The following is a 21,868-nucleotide window of genomic DNA, read 5'->3' as shown; positions in this document are numbered from 1 at the left end:
CATCGGTCACATACTCACAGAAGGACACTCATATGAGCATCTACATGCTCCTCCCTGCTTGGGTCCTAGTTCAAGAGCTGCAATCTTGTTTCTGCTAAATAAACTCTGTCCCAGGCCCGTTGCCTCATCTCTCACTTTGAAGATGCTGATCCTCAGAGGTACGTAGTGGGTTACGGTCTTCCACCCACTGCACAAAGCAGTGCCAGCAAAGCACCAACACTTGTAGAGAGGCTCTACAAGAATAACAGAATAATTTTGGTTGGAAGAGACCCTCAAGATCATGGAGTTCAACCATTAACCCAACACTGTCACTAAACCATGTCCTTAACAACCTCATTTATGCATCTTTCAAACACCTTCATCGATGGTGACTCCACTCTAGCCTGGGCAGCCTGTTCCAATGTCTGACAACCCTTTCTGGAAAGAAATTTTTCCTAATATCCAATCTAAACCTCCCCTGGTGCAACTTGAGGCCATTTGCTCTTGTCATTTGTTCCTGGGGAACAGAGCCCGACCCCCCCTGGCTCCAAGCTCCTTTCAGGCAGTTCAGAGATCAGCTCCTGTTCTCCAGCTGAACCCCCCAGGTCCCTCAGCCACTCTCATCACACTTGTGCTCCAGAGCCCTCACCAGGTTTGTTGCCCTCCTTGCAACCACCCCTCCCACAGATAGGGTTACAGATCCATTCTCTTTCCCCAGGTTGTGTGTGGCAAATTTGCACGACACCCTATTCAAATGCTCAGTGTCCTGTGATCCAAAGTCCAACTGGTGAAGGGCCCTGTACCTGCACTGTTTGATGAGGGTGATCCTTGCTCTCTTCAAGCAGCCTGAAGGCCATGGGTTTAACATTTTCCAGCACTGGCTGGTGCCCAGCCTGCAATAAAAAGCCATCAACGTGATTTATTAAGAGAAAATAGAAGACGTGGTGATGTGAAAAGAAATTTTCATAACATTTCTATTTCCTCTTCTTCTATTTGTTATTGGCTGGGAGAGATTTCTGCTCGTTATTTGCTTTGTGTTGTTTTCCGTAGTTGAAACTCAGGTGCCACCTCTGCTGTTTTCCTGGAACGGACCTGGAGAACTAGTACACACCAGACAGCCTGCCAGCATTCTTGGGAAAGCTGTAATACACATTTTTTCCTAACACTCCTGGTCCTGATAATTACAGGGACCTGTCCCAGCTTTCCCATTTAATAAATGCATAAATGAATAAGATGCTAAATAGCCATTTTTCTGGACAGTTGTATACAAAACCTTGGCAAACCATCACTTTGCAGCCTAGAAGTTGGGAAATACAAACAGAAGTTTGATTTTTAAGGATCCCATGCTTTTCAAGCCAACTTTGTGTGTTGGGGAGTGTTGAGGAGGAGACTCTGGATTTTTTCACGCTTGACTGTGTCGGTGCTAAACACAGAGACGGGGAGGTGGAAATAAAATTAAAAAAAAATAAAAAAAGTTGAGCCTCCAAAAACTTGGACAGGATTTTAACATCACATGCTTAAGCATACAAACACAAAAAGAGCCAGACTGGGTGAGCCCCAACATCCTCTATCCAGCAGCAACCAGACTCCCCAGTGCTCAGTGCAATTTGTTGACAAAACCCTGCTTTTTTATTTCTTTCTAATTATTATTTTTTTTTTTTTTTTTTTCTTGGCTGCAACATGGTGTATCCAAGAGTGAGCACATCCCAATGCAACTGTTTGCTGTCGTGTTGAAATTCTTCTGAGATTGACAAAGTTCCCCGCACTCCAGGAGCATTACACAACCGCCTAGCACTATAAATCCAGCATTTCTCCCTTCTCCATGTCTTTACGGCCCTTCACTCCTCCTCGTGGTGGAACTTCCACCCACGTTCAGCCATGAGGATCCTCCAGCTGCTCTTTGAAGTCATTGTCATTCTCCTGCTCCAGGATGTTCCCGGTAAGGACAACATACTAATAGGGGTTTCTGCAGGACTGTGGAGGGATAAAAGTTGAGCTCCTACCCCAAGATAGACAAGGACAAGACAGGGCCCTCAAGTCAAACCAAGGCAAGCCAAGGCTGACTTGACTCTTGCTTCCAAGGAACAAATGTCTTCTGAAAAGGTCTCTGAAGTTCCTGCATGCAGGTATCTCAGGTTCATAGGTTGTATGCCCCTTCCTCTCCATCCCCTTAAAACCCACCCAGAAATGCTGAGCTTGAGACAGTAGCCTGAGTTTTGCTCCTGGCCAGGATATAAGCCTCAACCTTCACAAAATAAGGAGAAACCCATGAAATCTTTCAGGGGAAAAGGTGGGAGGAAAGACTGTTAGGTATTTTTTTTTGTCTGTCTGTTTTCTTCTGGGATTCTGTTTTAATAGAAAAATCTTCCTTGGCTGGATTTTTTCATTGGTTGCTTTTATAGATAGATAGATAGATAGATAGATAGATAGATAGATAGACAGATAGATAGCCAGACAGACAGATAGATAGATATTAGGAATTCAGGTTTCATTCAGCTGTAATGTTACTATGGTGTTACTAGGCCTATGGTGGTATAACTTCCACAGAAAACAAACCTGATAACCAAGAAGAGTAGATTTACTTGCTTAGCCTGTTTATGCTCTCATTTAGCTAATTTAAGTCCTAGGGATAGAGGGAGGAGAGAGAAGAGTTTGCCCTCTCCACTGATGGTGGATACCCATCAGTGCATCCCTCCAGAAACCCCAAACTTGGAGTTCCTGCTGTGTGTAAAGAGAAGCAGGACATACCCTTTTAATCAAAACAGGATGATTTAGAATGAACAATCAAAAAAATATACCCACGAAGCCAACAATTAAAAAAAAATACCCCAAAACAGCCGAACAAACCACTAGATAAAACATTTGTTCCAAAAAGATGCTTCTCTGACTTTTGCTGTTGCCCAACTCATCTAACCTAACTTAGCCAAACCAAAACTGGCTGCCTCATCTAGGCTTTTTAAGAGGGTCCCAATGCTTGCTGGAGGGAGATGCTCCTCCCAAGAGCATCTGACCTTCACCACAAAGCCAGCTGGATTTCCCTGTTGCCAACAGCAAGTGTTTCATTGCTCAGCCAGTGGCACCAGCAGGGCTCCAGGTGGGTTCCCAAGTCCCCTGAGAAGATCTGTCACCCCCTTTTCCCCAGAAGCAAGAGGCCTTTCGGACAGCCAGCAGTGCAGAAGCAACCACGGCCACTGCCGGAGACTTTGCTTCCACATGGAGCGATGGGAAGGGAGCTGCAGCAACGGCCGCCTGCGCTGCTGTCGATGAGACTGGCCATGCTGGGATGGACCCCAGCACCCCGAGGGGACCAGCCCAGCGATCCTGCAACCACAGCTGTACGTAGGATCTGTTCTCCGAAACCTCCGGACCTACACCTGCAGCTCAGTTTGCCCATTGCCAATAAAACTGTTGGGTTTGTGTGTCCTTCTGGGTTCAGAGTGCAGCAGTGTTTCCCTCTGAGATGGAACATCCTGCCTCACGCTTTGGGTTTGACGGTGTTTGAGATGCACTGGGGTACCTGAAACATCTGCAGAGGGCTGGAAGTTGTGGCACAGAACTGAAGGGACACCTGTGCCCTTCCAGAGTGGCAGCAAAACAGGGCTCTGCTGGGCTTCTCCAAGCAATTATGAAGCTTCTCTTCTAGCCCATACCTCTATTTCTGTCACTGTTACAGCCTTTATCAACCTCTATCTCTTGCCTCATCTGTCTACAGAAGAGACCACAGCAGGGTCTATCCTCTTCAAGGAGATAGATCCAAGTCAGAGGTATGATCTGTCCTCCAGAAGTGCCTCTTTCTCCTCCATGACAACAACAAGGTGAACAGGGGCAGATTGCTCAGGTTATTCACACCCAAGACAAGGTAAAGGTGGGTGAAATAGAGAAATCTCACGCCCATGGGCAGAATGATTAACAAGGTGGTTGCACAGAGAGTGTGGTGGTTCTGTATCTGCTCCACTCTGTGTGGAGTTATTCTCACATGCAACCTTGCTTGCCTAGTGTGAGGTTTAAATAAAAAGATCAAGTGCTCATAAGGCTGATGATGGAAGCAAAAGGAGTTGATGCTTGCATGGAAACTGCATGGTGGAAAGACCTTTTGGACCATGCTGTTCCCTGAGACACGCCAGGGTTGTGTTTGAAAAGGGGACAGCTCGTAAAGACCAAAGACCTGGAGATGATTTCCCTCATGCTTTATCCATGCAGAGTGTTTTGACAGCTAAAGAGAATAAATCCTCATGTTTCAGACCATATCCCAACATCACGTGAGGGGCATCACTGTCTCACTTCCTCCACATATTGATCTTTTGAGTGGAAATGGACCAGGACCAAGCTCATTTGCAGACGCTCCTCACCAGGAATTAAATGGATCCGTATCGGGACCAGTACTATTTCATATCTTCATCAATGACATAGACAGTGGGATTGAGTGCTCCCTCAGCAAGTTTGCAGATGACATCAAGCTGAGTGGTGCAGTTGACATATCTGAGGGATGGGATGCCATCCAGAGGGATCTGAACAAGCATGAGAAGTGGGGTCATGTGAACCTCATGAGGTTCAACAAGGCCAAGTGCAAGATCCTGCACCTGGGTCGAGGCAGCCCCTGATATCAGTACAAGCTGGGGATGAAGGGATGGAGAGCAGCCCCCAGGAGAAGAACTTGGGGTGCTGGGGGATGAAAGATGGGACATGAGTCGGCAATGTGCACTTGCAGCCCAGAGGCCAATTGTATCTTGGGCTGCATCACAAGGAGCGTGGGAAGCAGGTGAAGGGAGTTGATTCTGCCCCTCTGCTTCGCTCTGGTGAGACCCCCCTGCAGTGCTGGTCCAGGTCTGGGTCCTCAGCACAGGACACACATGGAGCTGTTGGAGAGGGGCCAGAGGAGCCCCAGAAATGATCCGAGGCTGGAACAGCTCTGCTGGGAGGACAGGCTGAGAGAGTTGGGGTGTTCAGCTGGAGAAGAGAAGCTCCAGGGACACCCTAGTGCAGCCTTTCTGTGCTTAAAGGGGACCCATAAGACAGATGGGGACAGACTTTTGAGCGGGGCCTGTTGTGATAGGACAAGGGTGATGGGTTTAAACTAAAGGAGGGGGTATTCAGGCCAAACATGAGGAAGAAACTGTTTACACTGGGGGTGATGAGAGCCTCTTCCAGGTTGCCCAGAGAGGTGGTGGATGAGCCATCCCTGGAGACATCCCAGGCCAGGCTGGACGGGGCTCTGAGCAACCTGAGCTGGTGAAGATGTCCCGGCTCATGGCAGGGGTGGCACTAGATGAGCTTTGAAGGTCCCTTCAACCCAAACTATTCTGTGATTCTATGATTCTTTGAAGTAAAGCAGCAAAGAACTGGGCTTCCATGGGGTCCCAGGCTGGGGAGACCTCTGTCCTTTCCCTCTCATGCAAACACAGCAGCAGTGCCTTCATGCAGTCCCCTCTCCTGGATGCTTCTCCTCTCTGCTGAGTGACAGTCCAGTCCTCGGGGACCTCAGAAAGCTCAGCCAGAGGTTAGCAGCCACTCTGGCTCGCTCAAGCCATCAGTCCCATCCAGCAGATAAGGCTTTCCTTGATAACAAGACCTGCCAGAAACGAGCCTCCAGTTTTTCCACCTTTTTGAAGTCTGGACGGTGAAGGTTTGCAGAACTTTGTCTTTTTGCCAAAGTAACCAACTCGCAGCTCCAGTCTTCATCTTCCCTCCTTTTTTCCGACCTCCTCCCCCTTTTCTTCCCCCTTCCTCCTCGCTCCTCCACGCACGCGCCTCTCCGTGGGGCTGATAGGGATGCTGGGGGAGGAATGGAGGGATGAAGGGGTGATGTCATCTGTTTTTGGCCGCTACTGGAGAAGCCGAGGGTTAGACATGTCTGCCTTTACCCAGCCTGGCGCCGGGAACAACTGGGAGCCTTCCTTTCGCAGTCGCCTCTGCGCCTTATCAAGGGCAGGATGACATCTCGGGGTTGCAAAGGAAAAGGAGGTTGGAGAGCCCCTGAATGTGAGCCTTGTGAGCAGCATTCACGCCTGGGTGTGCACATGGATGTGTGTCTGTGTGTGTCTGTGTGTCTGCGTAGAGGGAAATCGCTGCCGGCAGGATGGAGCCGGCTATCAGCCCTCAAAAGCATCTCTGTGCTACAGCCCAGCGATGCTGTCACACAGCTTTCCTCCTGCTAAAGCCTGCGAGACTTTAACCGCTCACATCCTGGTGAGGAAACCTGGAAAATCATGGGGTGAATTTTGGGGTTGTCGTAGGCAGGGATAGGAGTTGGATTCAATGATCCTTGCGAGTCCCTTCCAACTCAGGACGTTCTGCAATTCTATGAAAATCCCGTGTGACTGTCTACAAAGGGGTAAAAAAACCCCCTGGTCATCAAAGGATGGGGCCAGGGCAGAGGGAGAGAGGTGTATCCATCTGCCCTTTACCCAAAGCTTGGGGCTGGGAATGATCTCAAGTAGAGCTGGCTACAAATTTATCAGGGAAATGGTTTTGAGATGGAGCACCAGGTACTACTCACAGAATCATAGAATCATAGAACCATAGAATAGTTTGGGTTGGAAGGGGCCTCTGACATTCATCCAGTGCCACCCCTGCCATGAGCAGGGACATCTTCACCAGCTCAGGTTGCTCAGAGCCCCGTCCAGCCTGGCCTGGGATGTCTCCAGGGGTGGTTCATCCACCATCTCTCTGGCCAACCTGGGCCACTGTCTCACTACCCCCATTCCAAAAGATCTAAATGTTCTTTGGTAGTTTTCCCCTGAGTTTGAATGATAAACTTTCATTCTCTATAAAACAGCAATAACACCTAACACTACCCCCTCTTTCCTTGACTCCCCCAGAAACACAATTTGATCAGAAAAGAATGAAATATTTTTGGCTAAACCCAGACACAGCCCTGCAACACAGCCCTTGGGAGGCAAAAGCCTTGTGGAACATAGGAGCTGCAGCCCAAGGAGAGAGACAGTTCCCTGCAATAGTGGTCTTGTAATGTTTTTATTTTATTTTATTTATGAATGGTACAAAGAATATTTTCTTCTCCCAACCAAATGGATTGTCTTGCTCACACCCCACTTTGGAAATCAGTGCTCTTGAGGAAAACTGAGACTTTGGGGAGAGGAACTATAGGCCCTAAGGCATGGGACAGAAGAGTAAACACTGGGTGGTTCCCTTTACAGCTGGAGAATTTACAACATTTTTGCTTGGAAATAAAAAATCTATAAAATCTATAAAATTCATTCTCACTTGTTGTAACTACAGTGAGAAACTAGATACTTAAGAAACTAGGAATGCTATAAAACCAGGGTCACCTTCAGGGACTCTTTCGTACCTCAGCACTGTTTCAGAAGAGCCCTTCTCATCTCAGGCAGAACCAAGCCCTTGCATCGGGTAAACGACATGAAGATCTGCGGAGTGAAGGTCTCCATCTCCTTGTCCTCCACAGCTGCCTTGAGAACCAGGCCCTGTGCAGCCAGAAATTATGTCTTACACGGGTTTTCTTATCTTTACGGATGGTGAAGGGAGCCCAGGGTAACCCGCCACTGTGGAGACACTTCTGTTGGTCAAATGAACCTCTGCCAGCAAAACCCTGGCGCATTTTTTACATGAAAAAATCAATGTCCTGTTTAGATAACCCCTACCATAGGGCTAAGAGAAGACGCAGCCACTAGGACTGGCTCATGCTGACCTCAGCTGTACACGTCAGAGCGAAAACCTTAATGTCTCAGAGGCTGTGTAATAAAGTACATTTTTTTGCTAGGCATAAATAAATGACTTCACCCTCCTGGCGAGGTGCTCCTGGCTCTTTCGGCAGCTGCACGTGGAAGAACAGCAGCTCTGGAACAACACAGCCCTACTGTCCCCAGAGTGGGAGTGTTGGATGGTGGGGATGCTCCAAAACAAACACCACGGTGAGCAGCTGTTGGGCTGATCCCCAGCACAACAGCAAAGTCACTTGCAGCCAAAATCTTGTGGCTCTTGTTTCGGAGACGCCCCAGGAATGAGACACGATGCTGAATTTGGGGAAAGGACAAGAAAAAGGCTTTGCACCCCAGATAAGGGAGGGTGAAGGAGGCCTTTCTCCTTTCCATCATCCTCTCCAGAGCCACCACTTGCAGGACCCTTTTCCAAACCCCGTGAGCAATCAGCTCTTCCTCCAGGATTAGGTCCTGACTCCTGGGACAGACACGAAAGCTGTCAGAAGGCTTTATTGTCCAGATCTTCATGCCGCTATCAGCGACTCCCACACACTGGAAGTGAGATATGTGTGACAACATTTTTTCCATCAGCGAGCTTATCGTTGCTGAGAAGAGGAGAAGGGGCTGGGGAGGGTGATGGGGAGGACAGGGGAAGGAGGGGAGGTGAATGGGTATGAATGCCCACCCACTCCATCCTTCCCCCACTCCACACTCCCCAAATCTATGAAAAAAAGGACAGGAAAAATGAGGTTTTGGAGGAATGTGTTGGCAAAGTAGTTTTGTCAGACCTAGAGCCTCCTGGCCCTGTAGGGACAGTCCTAAATTCCTTGGGAAAGATCCTAAAAAACTCTTTCTGAAAACATATCTCTTCATTCATATGTGTACAGACAAATGGAGAGGCCTACAAGGATGTTGGCTGGGCTAGCAAGACCCCAAGGGGTATGACCCCTCCTCAGTGTCAGACTGATCCTTCCCAGGACTGAGGGAAGGTCCAGCCAGCAGGAAAGATCTGAATCCAACAAAAAGCTGAGATGTATCAGATAGGGACAAAGCAATTGGGACACCATCACTGTGGCTGCAGTTGTGAACTATGCATTGCATCTCGCTGGGTTTTTGCAGTGGTCACTTTAATCAAGTCCTGGGAAGGCAAGGTCTTGGCCCACAACCCTGTTGTGCAGAGCAGAACCCAAAACATGGCTTTCTCAGTCTTTATCTGGAGAAGACAGGGGGAGTGGAAGTAACGCATGGTTCTTCAACCCTGGAAGTCCATCCCTAGCCTGGATGACGTAATGCCATGGTCATGGGGCACCACAAAACATCAAGGTTTGCACAGCTACAGGAGCCGTGGGGACTAAACCAAACCTGCAGCTGGATGGTGGGAAGGCTTTAGGGACCTGCAAGACTTTGTGAGTCTTCTGATAGATGTCTGGAGTTGGCAGCACTTGTAATGGCAATACATCTTAGTGAGGTCTGCAGGACAAGGAGCTAAGGATATAGGTGTGATTTCAAAGAGTCTGTCCATTTGTTCTGAAAACCACTAGGTTTATTCCAGGGTGGGCAAGTTCAAGCGTACCCTAAGTTTGCCATTAGCCCCTTTCCTCCCAGGTACCAGGTTTCTGCTTCTCCCACAGCAGCCCTTTGAAGAAGCCACCACAAATAAAACATGCCTCCTAGGATGAGGAAAAAAAAAAAAGAAACAAAAAAAACCAAAGATTAAATAACCTCTCCCACCAAGCTGCTGCTTGCAAGGAAAATCCAAGACAACGCTGCCTTGGTTTTGCTTCAAGGTAAAAGGTTGCCAATGCTATCTTGGGACCATGGGGAGGTAATTGCCCAAAGAAGACATCTCTAAAAGCTGACGTGAAGCTGAGGTCTGCCTTGCTGGTATGTGGATAGGTTATCTCCCCAAAGGAAGATAGTTATGGATTTGCCCATTAAGTGCATTATAGAGTCTCCAGGCTGGTGTTTCATAGAATCATAGAATAGTTTGCATCAGAAGGAAGCTTCAAAGCTCATCCAGTGCCACCCCTGCCATGAGCAGGGACATCTTCACCAGCTCAGGTTGCTCAGAGCCCCATCCAGCCTGGCCTGGGATGTCTCCAGGGATGGGGCATCCACCACCCCTCTGGGCAATCTCAGTGTAAGCAATTTCTTCCTCATGTCTGGCCTGAATCTCCCTCCTTTAGTTTCAAACCATCACCCCTTGTCCTATCGCAACAGGCCCTGCTCAAAAGTCTGTCCCCATCTTTCTTATCAACCCCTTTTAAGTACAGAAAGGCCACAATAAGGTCTCCCCAGTGCCTTCTCTTCTCCAGGCTGAACAACCCCAAGGATGCGGCTGGATGACGACACGATCTTTTAATGTATGGTCCACAGTCAAGGGGCAGACATATCTGAGCACCAGACATCTCCTGACACTGAGCACATGGGAGAAAAAACACATGGGAGCACATGGCAGGGGAAAAATGTGCAAGTTCTGTCTGCTCAGTGGTGTGATTAATTCCGGTAGCTGCTGTGGGGAGGTGGCAGCTGCACTTCTGTGATTAATGGGAGGTTTCACCATCAACATCGTCACTCCCAGGCTGCCTGTTCCTTGGGGAGCTGTTATCTGCTTGGAGATGATGGTCTTCAAGCACAGTTCGTTAGCAGGGTCCCCTGGGGGGTGACCGACTGCGGTGGGTTACACTCAGGCTGGAAAAGGGTCCCTTGCTTTTTGTGAGCTGACACGGTGTGGGATGAACCAAGGTCCTGCTGAGTGGAGGCAGAAGCAATTTTGGCTTGAGCTAATCCAGCTGTCAGCCCCCACAAGAGCCCGCTCACTCACCATCGTCACAGGGTGAAAGCCTTCAAAATGCCTTCAGAGACGGGCAGAATCATCCCACCAGCCATTGCCAGCCCTCAAGCCACCAGATGGACCATCCTGATATAAAACTGAAGCACAGATACCTTGCTGGCCCTTCAGAATCATTTCTCTAGGTACAGCCTCCTGGGACCACAGCAGGTCTGAGACTTCTTCACTGCAGGAGGACTTGTTGGGAATGTACTGAGGGCCTAACTGTGCCCAGGGTTTGTTCAGCAAAGTGCACACTCATCAATGTTAAAAGGAGGGACCTAGTAAAAGTGTAGACAAAGGCACTTATTTAATTCCCTCTTTGATAGGAGGGATTATCCATGTCCTGCCAAGGTACCCCACCAGCAGTGAGGGTCTGGTAGATGATAACCCCAGAAGGAAAGAGGTCAGTCATTCAGAAACACCAGAGGTTGGAGAGACCTACAGGGTGACTACCTCCCCAGTGATAAGGTGGGATGCAGCACACCTGCTTATGCTGCCAGACAAGGGAGGTGGGCAGAGCCCAAGGAGAATCATTTCGGTAGCCTGATCCAGGAGCCGTCGGTGATGGTGCTAGGGATGGAAACCAAAATCCCAGCCTGAGAGTGACAACCACGAGTGCACAGGAACTGGTTGACTTGGCTGGTGTCCACAAAAGGCAGAACCAGTTCCTCTAACACCTAGGATGTGGGACATGGGACAAAAGGAAAGGAGGTGAAATATCTGTGGGCTGAATCTCTCCATCTGTGCCATGGGGTTGTCTTCCATTTCTCTCCTTGTGTTTCCCCTGGGGTCCTCATCTCTCTGGCACAGGGTGGGACATCATGAGGTGATAAGGGCAGCCACACTCCTCTAGCATTTCCAGGCATGGCTTGGGTGGCCTTGAGAAGAGGGGACAAAGAAACAGCTTGACCACAAGACTTCTCCACAACCAGTCCATCTCATCCTACCACCAACACCAAATACGCTGAAGCCTGTGCTCATGGTGCCACTGGCAGGTGGCATCAGCAGGCAGGGTTGGACCACAAACACTTGGTGGTGAAGGCCAACCAGGTCTTGTGGAAAAGGCAATGAGAGGAACCCCAGGGGCTGTGTGATATGTCCTTCAGCATCCTACTGCTTATCTGGATGTTTCCAAGCACACTCTAGAGATGGATACCATGTGCCCTCCTCAGACAGGTCTGGAGATGGGCATGGGATCACATCATGGGCATGACATGGAGAGTAGGCTATGAGAAGGTGGTACCTGGGATGGGCCATGACAAGGGAGAACCATGATCCTAAACTGTATCTACTTAGTGAAAGAACAGTGGGCTCAGTGAGTCACACATTTTGGGGAGGGCTGCTCCAAAGGACAGCCATAATAAGGGTCAAAAATGGTAAACACTTGGACTGGGGTTTTACCAATGCAGGTGCAGAAGAAAGGCTGTGTCTTGGAGAAACTATGCAAAAGAACAAGATTTTCATGTGCCACAGCTGAGGCTGTCTCCAAAGGTGATACCCAGTGTACAGACCTGAGTGATCAGCAGCAAAGTTTTGCCCAGAAAGGCTGTGGAGTCTCCTTCTCTGGAGACATTCAAAACCAACCTGGATGTGATCCTGTGCGATCTGCTATGGTGAACCTGCTTTAGCAGGTGGGTTGGACCAGATGATCTCCAGAGTTCACTTCCAACCCCAACCGGTCTGTGATTGTGTGAGAGTAGCGGTGTCTGCAGAAATCAGTTGGGAATCACAATCGTTACATTCAACCGCATTAGGATTAAACACTGAGACACCTGCACAGGGAACCCTGAGGCAGGACAGACCTGGTACATGGTCACAAACCATCATCTCTGATATGATTCATCCCAGCAGGTTAGCAAGGTGTTGGGGTCACATAATTCCTGTCCCCAGGACACCCCCTCTCTAGAGCTGTCTGTGCACAAGGCAGTAACTCAGTCTCACCACTATGGAAAGTGTGTCACTAACATTAATTAGCAGGGGTTCACAACAGGCTAATTAACAGTTTCCATAGGGCTGTGCTTGGAGTCTTCTGGTCAGATAAAACCGTGCAGGTGTGTGACAACCTCTTGCACACCTGCCAGAGCATCCCTAGCTCCCACCTTGCTGTCAGGCTGAGAGCTGGCTCCTAACACAACAAGAAGGATTTTTCTGGGCTGTCTTTGTCTCGGCAGCTTCCTCTCGCGGCACGACGTCTGCTGCAGAAGAAGCCAGGATCTTAATTTCCCTCCTGCCCTCCATTATTCCTCTATATTCCTCTTCCAGGGTATTTTCCTTATCTGCCACCACCTTCCTGTTTTTCTTCCTCACCCAGCACCGTCCAGCCTCCCCGGCTCCTGGACCCATCGTCTCCTGTCGAAGTGCTTCCTCCTCCTCCTCCGGACGATGTCCTCCCAGCGATAGCCCCCAGCATCCCGGAGGACCACGGGCATCCCACAGGGCCCATCAGGAGAGGGTGGTGGTGCTGACCCCGTGCCGAAGGAAACAGGGCTGGGAGGAAACGACGGCACTGGGCTCCCAGAATATCTCTGGAAAGGGCTACCCCAGGGATGCAGAGATAAGCAGAAAAAGCTTCATTTGGGGGGGGTGGAGGAGGAGGTCAGGGCTGTTCATCTGAGATGTTTGCACGTCTTCTGGCATAAACACCGTTCTGGGCTTTCTCAGCGGAGGCCAGTATCCTTTTTGGAGTGGGGGCAACTGCTTATTCAGCCTCTGCTCACCTTGGGACCTGCATCTCAGCACCGTGATGGCAAGGAAGATGCTCAAGGCCACAGGGAGGTGACATGAGGAGGGCCAAGCCCTGACACAGCAGTTCCCAGGAGAGGGTCTCCCCTTTTTCAGGGCTTTTTGCCTTGGGCGGGTGCCAGTTCAGGGTTAGGACCTCACTGTGGGCTCAGGGCCACCCCTTGCCCCTCAGGTGGGATCTACAAGTACTCGGTGCATGCATGGTGGCACAGCCCATCCCGTGGGACAGATGCCTGCCTCATAAGGACTACCATAGATGATGTCGACAGTCATAGATTTATAGAATTGTTTTGGTTGGAAAAGACCCTTAAGATCATTGAGTCCAACCATTAACCTCACACTGGCACTGCCCCATGTCCCAGAGAAAATCATCTACGTATCTTTAAACCCCTCCAGGGATGGTGACTCCACCACTGCCCTGGGCAGCCTGTTCCAAGTGCTTCACAACCCTTTGCATTAAGAAATTGTTCCTAATATCCAACCTAAACCTCTCCTGGCACAACTAGAGGCCATGTCCTCTCATCCTTTCACTTGTTACTTGGGAGAAGACACCAACACCCTCCTGGCTCCAACCTCCTTTCAGGCAGTCATAGAAAGTGAGAAGGTCTCCCCTTAACCTCCTGCTCTCCAGGCTACACAATCCCACCTTGGTGGGCCAGTCTCAGGAGCCTATCACTCTTGCAAACACCACTACACGGTACTTGTTAGCCGCAAGTCCTTAGAGAGGTTGCAGGTGCTTGCTGCACTTAGGTCATGCAGTGAAGCCCCTCTGGGAAGACCCTGTGGTGTTTCGTCAGCCCTCAGATGCTGAGGTCCATCTGCTGGTGGGTCACCAGGTACCTCAGGATGGTGGAGGCTGCAGCCAGAAGTCACCACCATTTCTTTCCCCATCCCAGAGTCTCTCCATCCCAGGAAATTCCTGCAGCCAAGAGATGCCCTGGGATGGGGAATATGGACAAGGACCTAGGGAACAGCCACTGGGCCCCCACTGCACAGGCACAGTTGCAGATGCCAACAGGACTATGACAAGGGCTATGTGTGGGGATATCTGCCTCCCTTTCCCTGGATGAAGAAGGCCACCTCATAGCTAAAGAAGACACTTTTCGATCTGTCTGACATGCTACCTCATCAGCTAGGAAACAACTCAGCTGCCAACTTCCTCTCCAAAACTCAAGACTTCTCCAAAGTCCCAGAACAGCATAATTTTTCACTTAGGTCTCAGTTTAAATACATGCACATGACTCTGTTGCAATGAGTACGAAGCACGCTCACTCTCTCAGAGCCAGCTCCATCTGCTTTTCCCAAGCCAAACCTACTGCCTTCCTCCTGCTATATTTATCAGAATGATTTAGATGCTTGGAAAGTGCCTGGGGAGGCAGCTGGGGTGGAGCGACCTTGGAAATCAGCCATGGGAGAAAACCTGCAGCTGCCTCCATCCTCATGTGGCTGTTGCAAGATGCTCTCACATCTCCCTCAGGGTAATTCCAAGGAAAAGCTATGAGGCTGCTGATCATTTGTCAAATTGCTCACGCTTTACAGGTAAATTTTGAAGTATTTAGCACCCCTGTGCTGGAGAACTGCTTGGCTCCCAAACCCTCACAATCCTCATTGCCAAATGGAGATTTCCAGGATGAGCTGGTGATAATATTTTTTTGTTTTCTGCTCAGGAGATGGTCCAAAGCAATTTGTTCTCCTCCTGTCCCTCAGTACTGCCCCTCTGAACCCACAGGAACAGTCAGACTAAAATGTGATTTCTTACTGATGCAAATGAGATCGGTGCATTTAAGTACCTAAAAAAACTTTTGATAGCTTAGTGCTCTCCTATGGCAGTGAGACCAGAGAATAACATGCAAAAACTCCCCAAAACCCCCCAGTGATAAAGCACAGGGTGCAACTGCCTTTTACTCCTCACTTTTTAGCATCCCTTGGCAAGACCTGTTCCAAGCTGGAAGCCCTGCCCGTGCCAGCCAGGAGGTATTTGCACAAATCTCCTCAGCTATAGAGGTTGAGCAAGCTTCACAAGCGATTTCTGCTGTAAACCACAGCACATGGGCTCCTGTTGAGCAACCAGGCTTGCAGCAGCAGAGGTTCAATCCTCTTTGACGTGGAGATTTTATGGTGTTCATCTTCCTTTTCATTCCTGATGCACACACTCTTTGGATTTTGGTCTCTGATGTGTTGTTTTGTTTTGTTTTTTTATTTCTGTGCTGTGATGAAGCAGGGATCTGCACTTGAAAGGCTGAGGGAGCTGGGGCTCTGGAGCTGGAGGAGACTGAGGGGTGACTCATTCATGGTTATCAATATATAACGGGTGAGTGTCAGGAGGATGGAGCCAGGCTCTTCTTGGTGACAACCAGTGTCAGGACAAGGGGTAATGGGTACAAACTGGAACACAGGAGGTTCCGCTTAAATTTGAGAAGAAACTTGTTGGGGGTGAGGGTGGCAGAGCCTGGCCCAGGCTGCCCAGGGAGGTTGTGGAGTCTCCTTCTGTGCAGACATCCCAACCCGCCTGGACACCTTCCTGTGTAACCTCATCTGGGTGTTCCTGCTCCATGGGGGGATTGCACTGGATGAGCTTTCCAGGTCCCTTCCAACCCCTGACATTCTGGGATTCTCTTGTGGTCCCTGGACACCCCTGGGATGCTCCCCATGGAGAAGACATCCCCACCACCCAGGCCAGGCTCCATACTGGGGAGTTTTATCCTCCCACCCTGACCTCGTGGCGCAAGGGCAGCGCATCTGACTCCAGATCAGAAGGTTGTGTGTTCAAATCACACCGGGGTCAGCCTTGGGCCACCATGCTCACCTTTGCAACCCCTGACATTGTGGGATTCTGTGTTTTATTTAGCTGACAGCAAACACTTAAATCCTCTCACCAAATTCTGTGAGGGCTGATACTTGCTAAATGCTCCACAAAGACGCTGTTTCCAGCCTGAGCAGCTGACAATCACAGAATCACAGAATAATTTGGGTTGAAGGGACCTTCCCAGATCCCCCAGTGGCACCCCTGCCATGAGCAGTGACATCTTCACCAGCTCAGGTTGCTCAGAGCCCCGTCCAGCCTGGCCTGGGATGTCTTCAGGGATGGTTCATCCACCACCTCCCTGCCCAACCTGGGACAGGCTCTCACCACCCTAAGTGCAAACAATTTCTTTCTCATGTCTGCCCTGAACAATGGTGTCATTGGGCTGGGAGTTGATTCAATCTCTCCTGTAGACACAGATAAGGGTGCTGCAGCTCCAGTATCTTATCAGCTTCTGATTCTCCTCACCTCTGAAGTGGATCTGCCTTTTTTTCATTTAGGAAGGGGCAGAAAGAAGTGGGGACAGAAGGCAATGGCCACATCTGGAAAGGGTTAGGGCTGAAGGCGAGGCGAACCCTCCGTGCTCATCTCTCCCCCACACCCTTGGAGGGAGGCTGGTGTGAAGGACTTCCCCACAAAGGAGCTTAAAATGAGGTGGGATGAGACAGCCCAGCTCACTAAACTTAATCAGGTTGGCAATTCCCAAACAGAGGCGGGATGAGGTGGTGGAACTCATCCTTTAGGAATGAGACCTGTTGGAAGCGATGGGGCCAGGGCCAGATTTCACAATGCCCTGGGAAGCAGCAGCAGGAGCTGCTTCACTCCGCAGTTTTTCTGCCCAGACAAGGAAATACTCTACACACATCCCTTTGTGTAAAAGCCTCCCTGGACCACGAGATGGCATCCAAAACCAGTGCAGCCTGAAACAGATTGGTTTCCTCTCCATTCTGGCCTCATCCAGCAAACTCAGATGTCCCGAGTAGGATCCTGCTGGGATGGATGAAGCTCATTGTCCATCAGTGTAAGGACGTCCCTTCTGCCCGTGGGAAACTCCCCGTCATCTTCCTCATCCTGCACAATTTTATGTAAATAAATTAAAATGAGATGTGCTTCCAGCTTCCCCCACATGTAAAACACGCTTTTAGGTATCGGTCTCACCCGGTCCACAGTCACTCGCCACTGACCTCAGAAAAAGCTCCCAGTGCTTTGCACTTCCTGCTTCAGCTCCTTACAAATGGCCTTGATTTCCAGTCCCACCAGTTCTCCTCATGTTCCCATTTCCCCCCTGAGGTTCATGTATAAACAAAGCAAAGAACAGGGGAAAAACAGGGCTACCAGGAGAAAATGGGTCTCGGGTGGCCGGCAGCATGTGACAGGCCCTCACACGTCACTGAGAGCCTGGCATGGAGCCTGATGAGATAACCTTTCACCGGAGCACCAAAAACACCCATTTCTGAGGGATCTTGGGAGGTTTCCCTTCCTGACAGAAGCCTGCAACTCTCCCAGCTTTGCAGGCAGCAGAAGGGTGCAGGCAGCATGGCCAGGCTTCCCATGGGCCAGGACTGCTGGTTTCTCCATCTGGGCTCACCATGGGATGGAACTTTTGTGCCTCAGTTTCCCTTCTGCAAAGCAGACACATAATGGCTCTGCAGACAAACCAGTCATAGAATCATAGAATACTGTGGGTTGGTAGGGACCTTCAAAGCTCTTTTAGTACAACCCCCTGCCATGAGCAGGGACATCTTCACCAGCTCAGGTTGCTCAGAGCCCCGTCCAGCCTGGCCTGGGATGTCTCCAGGGATGGTTCATCCACCACCTCTCTGGCCAACCTGGGACAGGCTCTCACCACCCTCACTGTAAAAAATTTCTTTCTCATGTCTGTCCTAAATCTCCCCTCCTTTAGTTTAAAACCACCACCCCTTGTCCTATCACAACAGGCCCCACTCAAAAGTCTGTCCTCGTCTTTCTTATTGGCCCCTTTTAAGCACGGAAAGGCTGCACTAGGGTGTCCCTGGAGCTTCTCTTCTCCAGCTGAACACCCAACTCTCTCAGCCTGTCCTCCCAGCAGAGCTGTTCCAGCCTCGGATCATTTCTGGGGCTCCTTTGGCCCCTCTCTAAGAGGGCCAATATCTCCCTAAACCTGAATTCTGCATGTATAAGAAACAGCCTCCATCCCTTCATCATCCATCAAACCCAAACACAACACCAGACAAATATTTTGGCCTAAGGAACCACCCCCACAATGTGTGTTTCATGCTGTGAGCAGGAGGACCGAGAGATGGAAATAAATGCAGTGACACAGATAGGAGTCTGAGGTCTCTTTAGACAAGAGCAAGTACAGCCCCCCGCCCTAGTTGGTCCCTCCAGGAAAGCATCTCCCCAATGTTTTATCAGGAGTGAAGACTCATGTCAGTGTATGAACAAGCCCCATCAGCTAAAAGCCCAGGTCCCCACCTTGCTCAGGGTCTTGTGTTGGCCATGCCCAACCTTTGTGCCTGCAGAAGAAGGCAAAATTCTTCAACGCTCCCCTAAAAAGCTGTGCCCAAAGTCAGGTTGTCAAAGTTGTTCTTGTTGGAAGGCACCAACACGCTGATTCTGGAGAAGAGAGAAGAACATGAAAGGAGGGGCATGGATTGTTGTATTTGTCCCCTTTGTTCAGCACCCACAGAGAAACGCTCTGGATGCAAATTTTTGTGGTGTGTGTCAGTGTACCAGCTTCTCTCTCACTTCTTCTTTTCAGTGGATTTCCTCCTCTGAGGCCAGCTGGAGGTTTCTTTTTGAAGCACAAGAGCTGTCCCCATCCTTGGCTTTTCTTACGCAAACCTGTCATCTGAGACGGGAGGTGACCACAGAGGGGAAGTCAGCTCCTGCTTTCCATCACCAGCCGGGACAGATGGACAGAGATTGCAGCTGGGTGGCTTAAAAGCACGAGCTCAACAAGTGACGGATGGAAGAGGCCAGGATCAGGTACCCAGGGACACCAGATGAGATCTGAGCATTTTCCACCACTCTTGAATTTCCTGGAGGCTGGGGTATGGTAGGAGCAAGACCAAAGTTGGACATGTACCACAAAGGGAAATGAGGCCATAGAATCTGCCCCAAAGTGTCTGAACCTGCCTGAAACCTCTTACAGAAAACCCATGGTAAAGGTGCCCTGAGGGTAAGGTGTTTCCCAAGAGAAACATCTTGGTCTACCTGGGAGCATTGCAGCTGTCCCAACCAGCCTGAGACTGATGGAGAGACAGGAGTGGGGAGCTGGCCCAGCCCGAATTGCTGGGGAGGAAGATTCTTTGCCAGGGAACAGAGTAGATGGAAAAAGTTCCCATAAATTCAAATATCTGCCAGAGTCATAGAGGAAATTCAGTTCTGGACTGCTAAACACAAAGGTCCATCTCTGGCTTCAAGGGTATTGCAGCCAAAAGTTGCTGGAAGAGCTGGCAAGAAAGGTCTGGCCACACCAAACAGCTGAGCAGTGACACACCTGGATTGTAGAATCTTAGAATCATAGGAACATACAATAGTTTGGGTTGGAAGGGACCTTCAAAGCTCCCCCAGTCCCACCCCTGCCATGAGCAGGGACATCTTCACCAGCTCAGGTTGCTCAGAGCCCCGTCCAGCCTGGCCTGGGATGTCTCCAGGGATGGTTCATCCACCACCTCTCTGGCCAGCCTGGGACAGGTTCTCACCACCCTCAGTGCAAACAATTTCTTCCTCATGTCTGGCCTGAATCTCCCTCCTTTAGTTTAAAACCATAACCCTTTGTCCTATTGCAACAGGCCCTGCTAAAAAGCCTGTCCCCATCTTTCTTATCAACCCCTTTTAAGTACAGAAATGGATGCTGACCATGAAGGTCTGTCTCAAAACAGATGCAGGACGAGTTTTGTTCTCGCCTTATCTTACATGCCAGACATGAAGAAAGGCATTTCCACCTTTGGATGGGAGCAGCTGGGCATCTTCTTTGGTGCAATGCAGACTTAGCACAGCTAATGGTGTTTGCTTGAAGTCAAAGGAGGGGAGACACCCCAGGAAGACAAGATGGATCAAGCGAGGCAACCAAGAAGAGCTTTTTGATAGAAAATAGGGAAAATGCTATTAATGGTTAATTCAAACAAGGACCCTGTGTTAGAGCCAAGGATCAGCTTTGTCCCGCATTCCCCTTGGCCCAAACCCCAATCCTGGCAGCAGACGCTGGAATAAACTGGGAAGGGAGGTTCTCCCTTCTTCTTCCCTCCTGCCCATAGCCAGTGCTGTGCAAAGGGACATAAATTTCCAGGAGCAAGTCACAGCCTTGCCATTGTGTTCCCAAACCCAGCCAGGGCCTGTGGGCTCTCCCCTCTCCATGTCTCTGCTCACCCACATCTGGATTTGATTTCTCCCAGCGATGGTGGGAAGACGCTTTTTTTGCTTATGTCACCCATTGCTGAGTCACCTCCTGGCAAAGTCATCTGCTTCCTCGTGAGCTCGGCTGAGTCACCAGGCACTGCTGAGGTTGCATAACCAGAATTGCCTGTTTGCAAGGATTTACACAGAACCAGGAGTTCCCTGTTCGCAGGGATTTGCAGGGAGCAGAAAGGGAAGAATGCTGCAGGGTCCTCCAGATCCAGAAAGGACTTTGAGCCTCCTAGGGAGCATTGGCAGTGTAAGGCAAAAGGGGTGCACAGGGGTTGGAGGACACCAAGACCCTCAGTTTCTACCTGCCTTGCTGTGTGGATGGAAATCCAGGCTGGGTGTTGGATTTAGCTCTGCCAATTTCTTTCAGCCATGGCCAAGCACTTCTGCTTCCTGCTTGGCCACGAGAGTCTGTCCCAGGTTGGGCAGAGAGGTGGTGGATGAACCATCCCTGGAGACATCCCAGGCCAGGCTGGACGGGGCTCTGAGCAACCTGAGCTGGTGAAGATGTCCCTGCTCATGGTCCCTACTTTGAAGGTCCCTCCCAAACCAAACTATTCTGTGAACTCAGGGTATCCCAGCTCCCCCGTAGAGGTGAGAATTACATCAGTGCCTAACCCTTCCAGAGAGGGTCCTGGTTTATGAAGTCCTGCTTACCAGTTGCCCTGGGTGAGTTATTTACTTTGGCAGCTGATCCAACCCTAATAACCGTTATAATCCCCATCAAAACCCAACCAACAAGTCATGGAGATGTTCTGCCGCTGCGAGGGCATGCCAGTCAGCTGCAAAATCTGCAGAAGGGACAGATAACTGTTAGGGATGCAGATATAACTCACATTCGGATAATTTTTTTTGCAAATTTGGGTGCAAAAATCTACATCTGATGTAACCTTTCAAATTGCTGAGACACCGGTTTTCTGTTTTACAGATGAAAACCCCAGATATGTTGTCTAAAATGACATACGTGACCAATCTAAGGCTGTCTAAGTCTCAGTGTAAAGGAATAAATGCTGATACACACCCCTGAAGTAATGTCTTTTGGGCCAAAACGAATTTTTATTTCATAAATTCAATTTATTTAATTTATTTCCCAAATGCCTCGTTTTGGATAACCTGCAATATCATGTGGTTTAGGTGATTCAACACCCAAATATAAGACAGCTGGGAAGAGGAAAAGTGGCATTGAGAAGGGAAGTGTTGACTTTTGAGGATGAACCATGATGCTTGAAGTAAAGAACAAAAATGTTAAGGGACAAAGAGAGGGCAAGAATATTATAGATCTTTAAGAGCATATTCACAGTATGTTTGGGATTGGAAGGGACCTCAGGAGATCATCCAGTCCAGTCCCCCAAATTCCATAGTGTTGGTTTGGTAGTAAAATGTTAGCGTTTAAAAGTGGGTGATAAATGTGAATTAGGAATAATTTGGGTAGATACACCCAGAAGGAGA

General features: G+C 49.6%; 1 protein-coding gene and 1 non-coding gene across 2 annotated transcripts; both read left to right on the top strand.

The window, feature by feature from the left end:
- The first annotated feature begins 1,800 nt into the window (after nucleotides 1-1,800).
- Nucleotides 1,801-3,402, top strand: LOC102084620 (gallinacin-13). The gene is made up of 2 exons (XM_065055636.1): nucleotides 1,801-1,918; nucleotides 3,125-3,402. Exons 1-2 carry the CDS (start codon nucleotides 1,858-1,860, stop codon nucleotides 3,244-3,246), a joined length of 183 nt encoding a protein of 60 aa, XP_064911708.1. The 5' UTR covers nucleotides 1,801-1,857; the 3' UTR covers nucleotides 3,247-3,402.
- Nucleotides 3,403-15,940: 12,538 nt separating this feature from the next.
- On the top strand, nucleotides 15,941-16,012 carry TRNAW-CCA (transfer RNA tryptophan (anticodon CCA)). Its single transcript has one exon. It is a non-coding gene; the product is annotated as a tRNA-Trp (tRNA).
- The last annotated feature ends 5,856 nt before the right edge of the window (nucleotides 16,013-21,868 follow it).

The sequence above is a fragment of the Columba livia genome, chromosome 3 (genome assembly GCF_036013475.1).
Source record: "Columba livia isolate bColLiv1 breed racing homer chromosome 3, bColLiv1.pat.W.v2, whole genome shotgun sequence".
Lineage (NCBI taxonomy): Eukaryota > Metazoa > Chordata > Aves > Columbiformes > Columbidae > Columba > Columba livia.
Note: the sequence above shows the minus strand (reverse complement) of the source record. Positions and strands in the feature narration are given on the sequence as shown.

Excerpts from the sequence above, each read along its gene's own strand:
- LOC102084620 (XM_065055636.1), top strand. The coding sequence starts at position 1,858 with ATGAGGATCCTCCAGCTGCTCTTTGAAGTCATTGTCATTCTCCTGCTC. Across the intron at positions 1,919-3,124 it reads CCTGCTCCAGGATGTTCCCG|CAAGAGGCCTTTCGGACAGC; the intron begins GTAAGGACAACA and ends TTTCCCCAGAAG.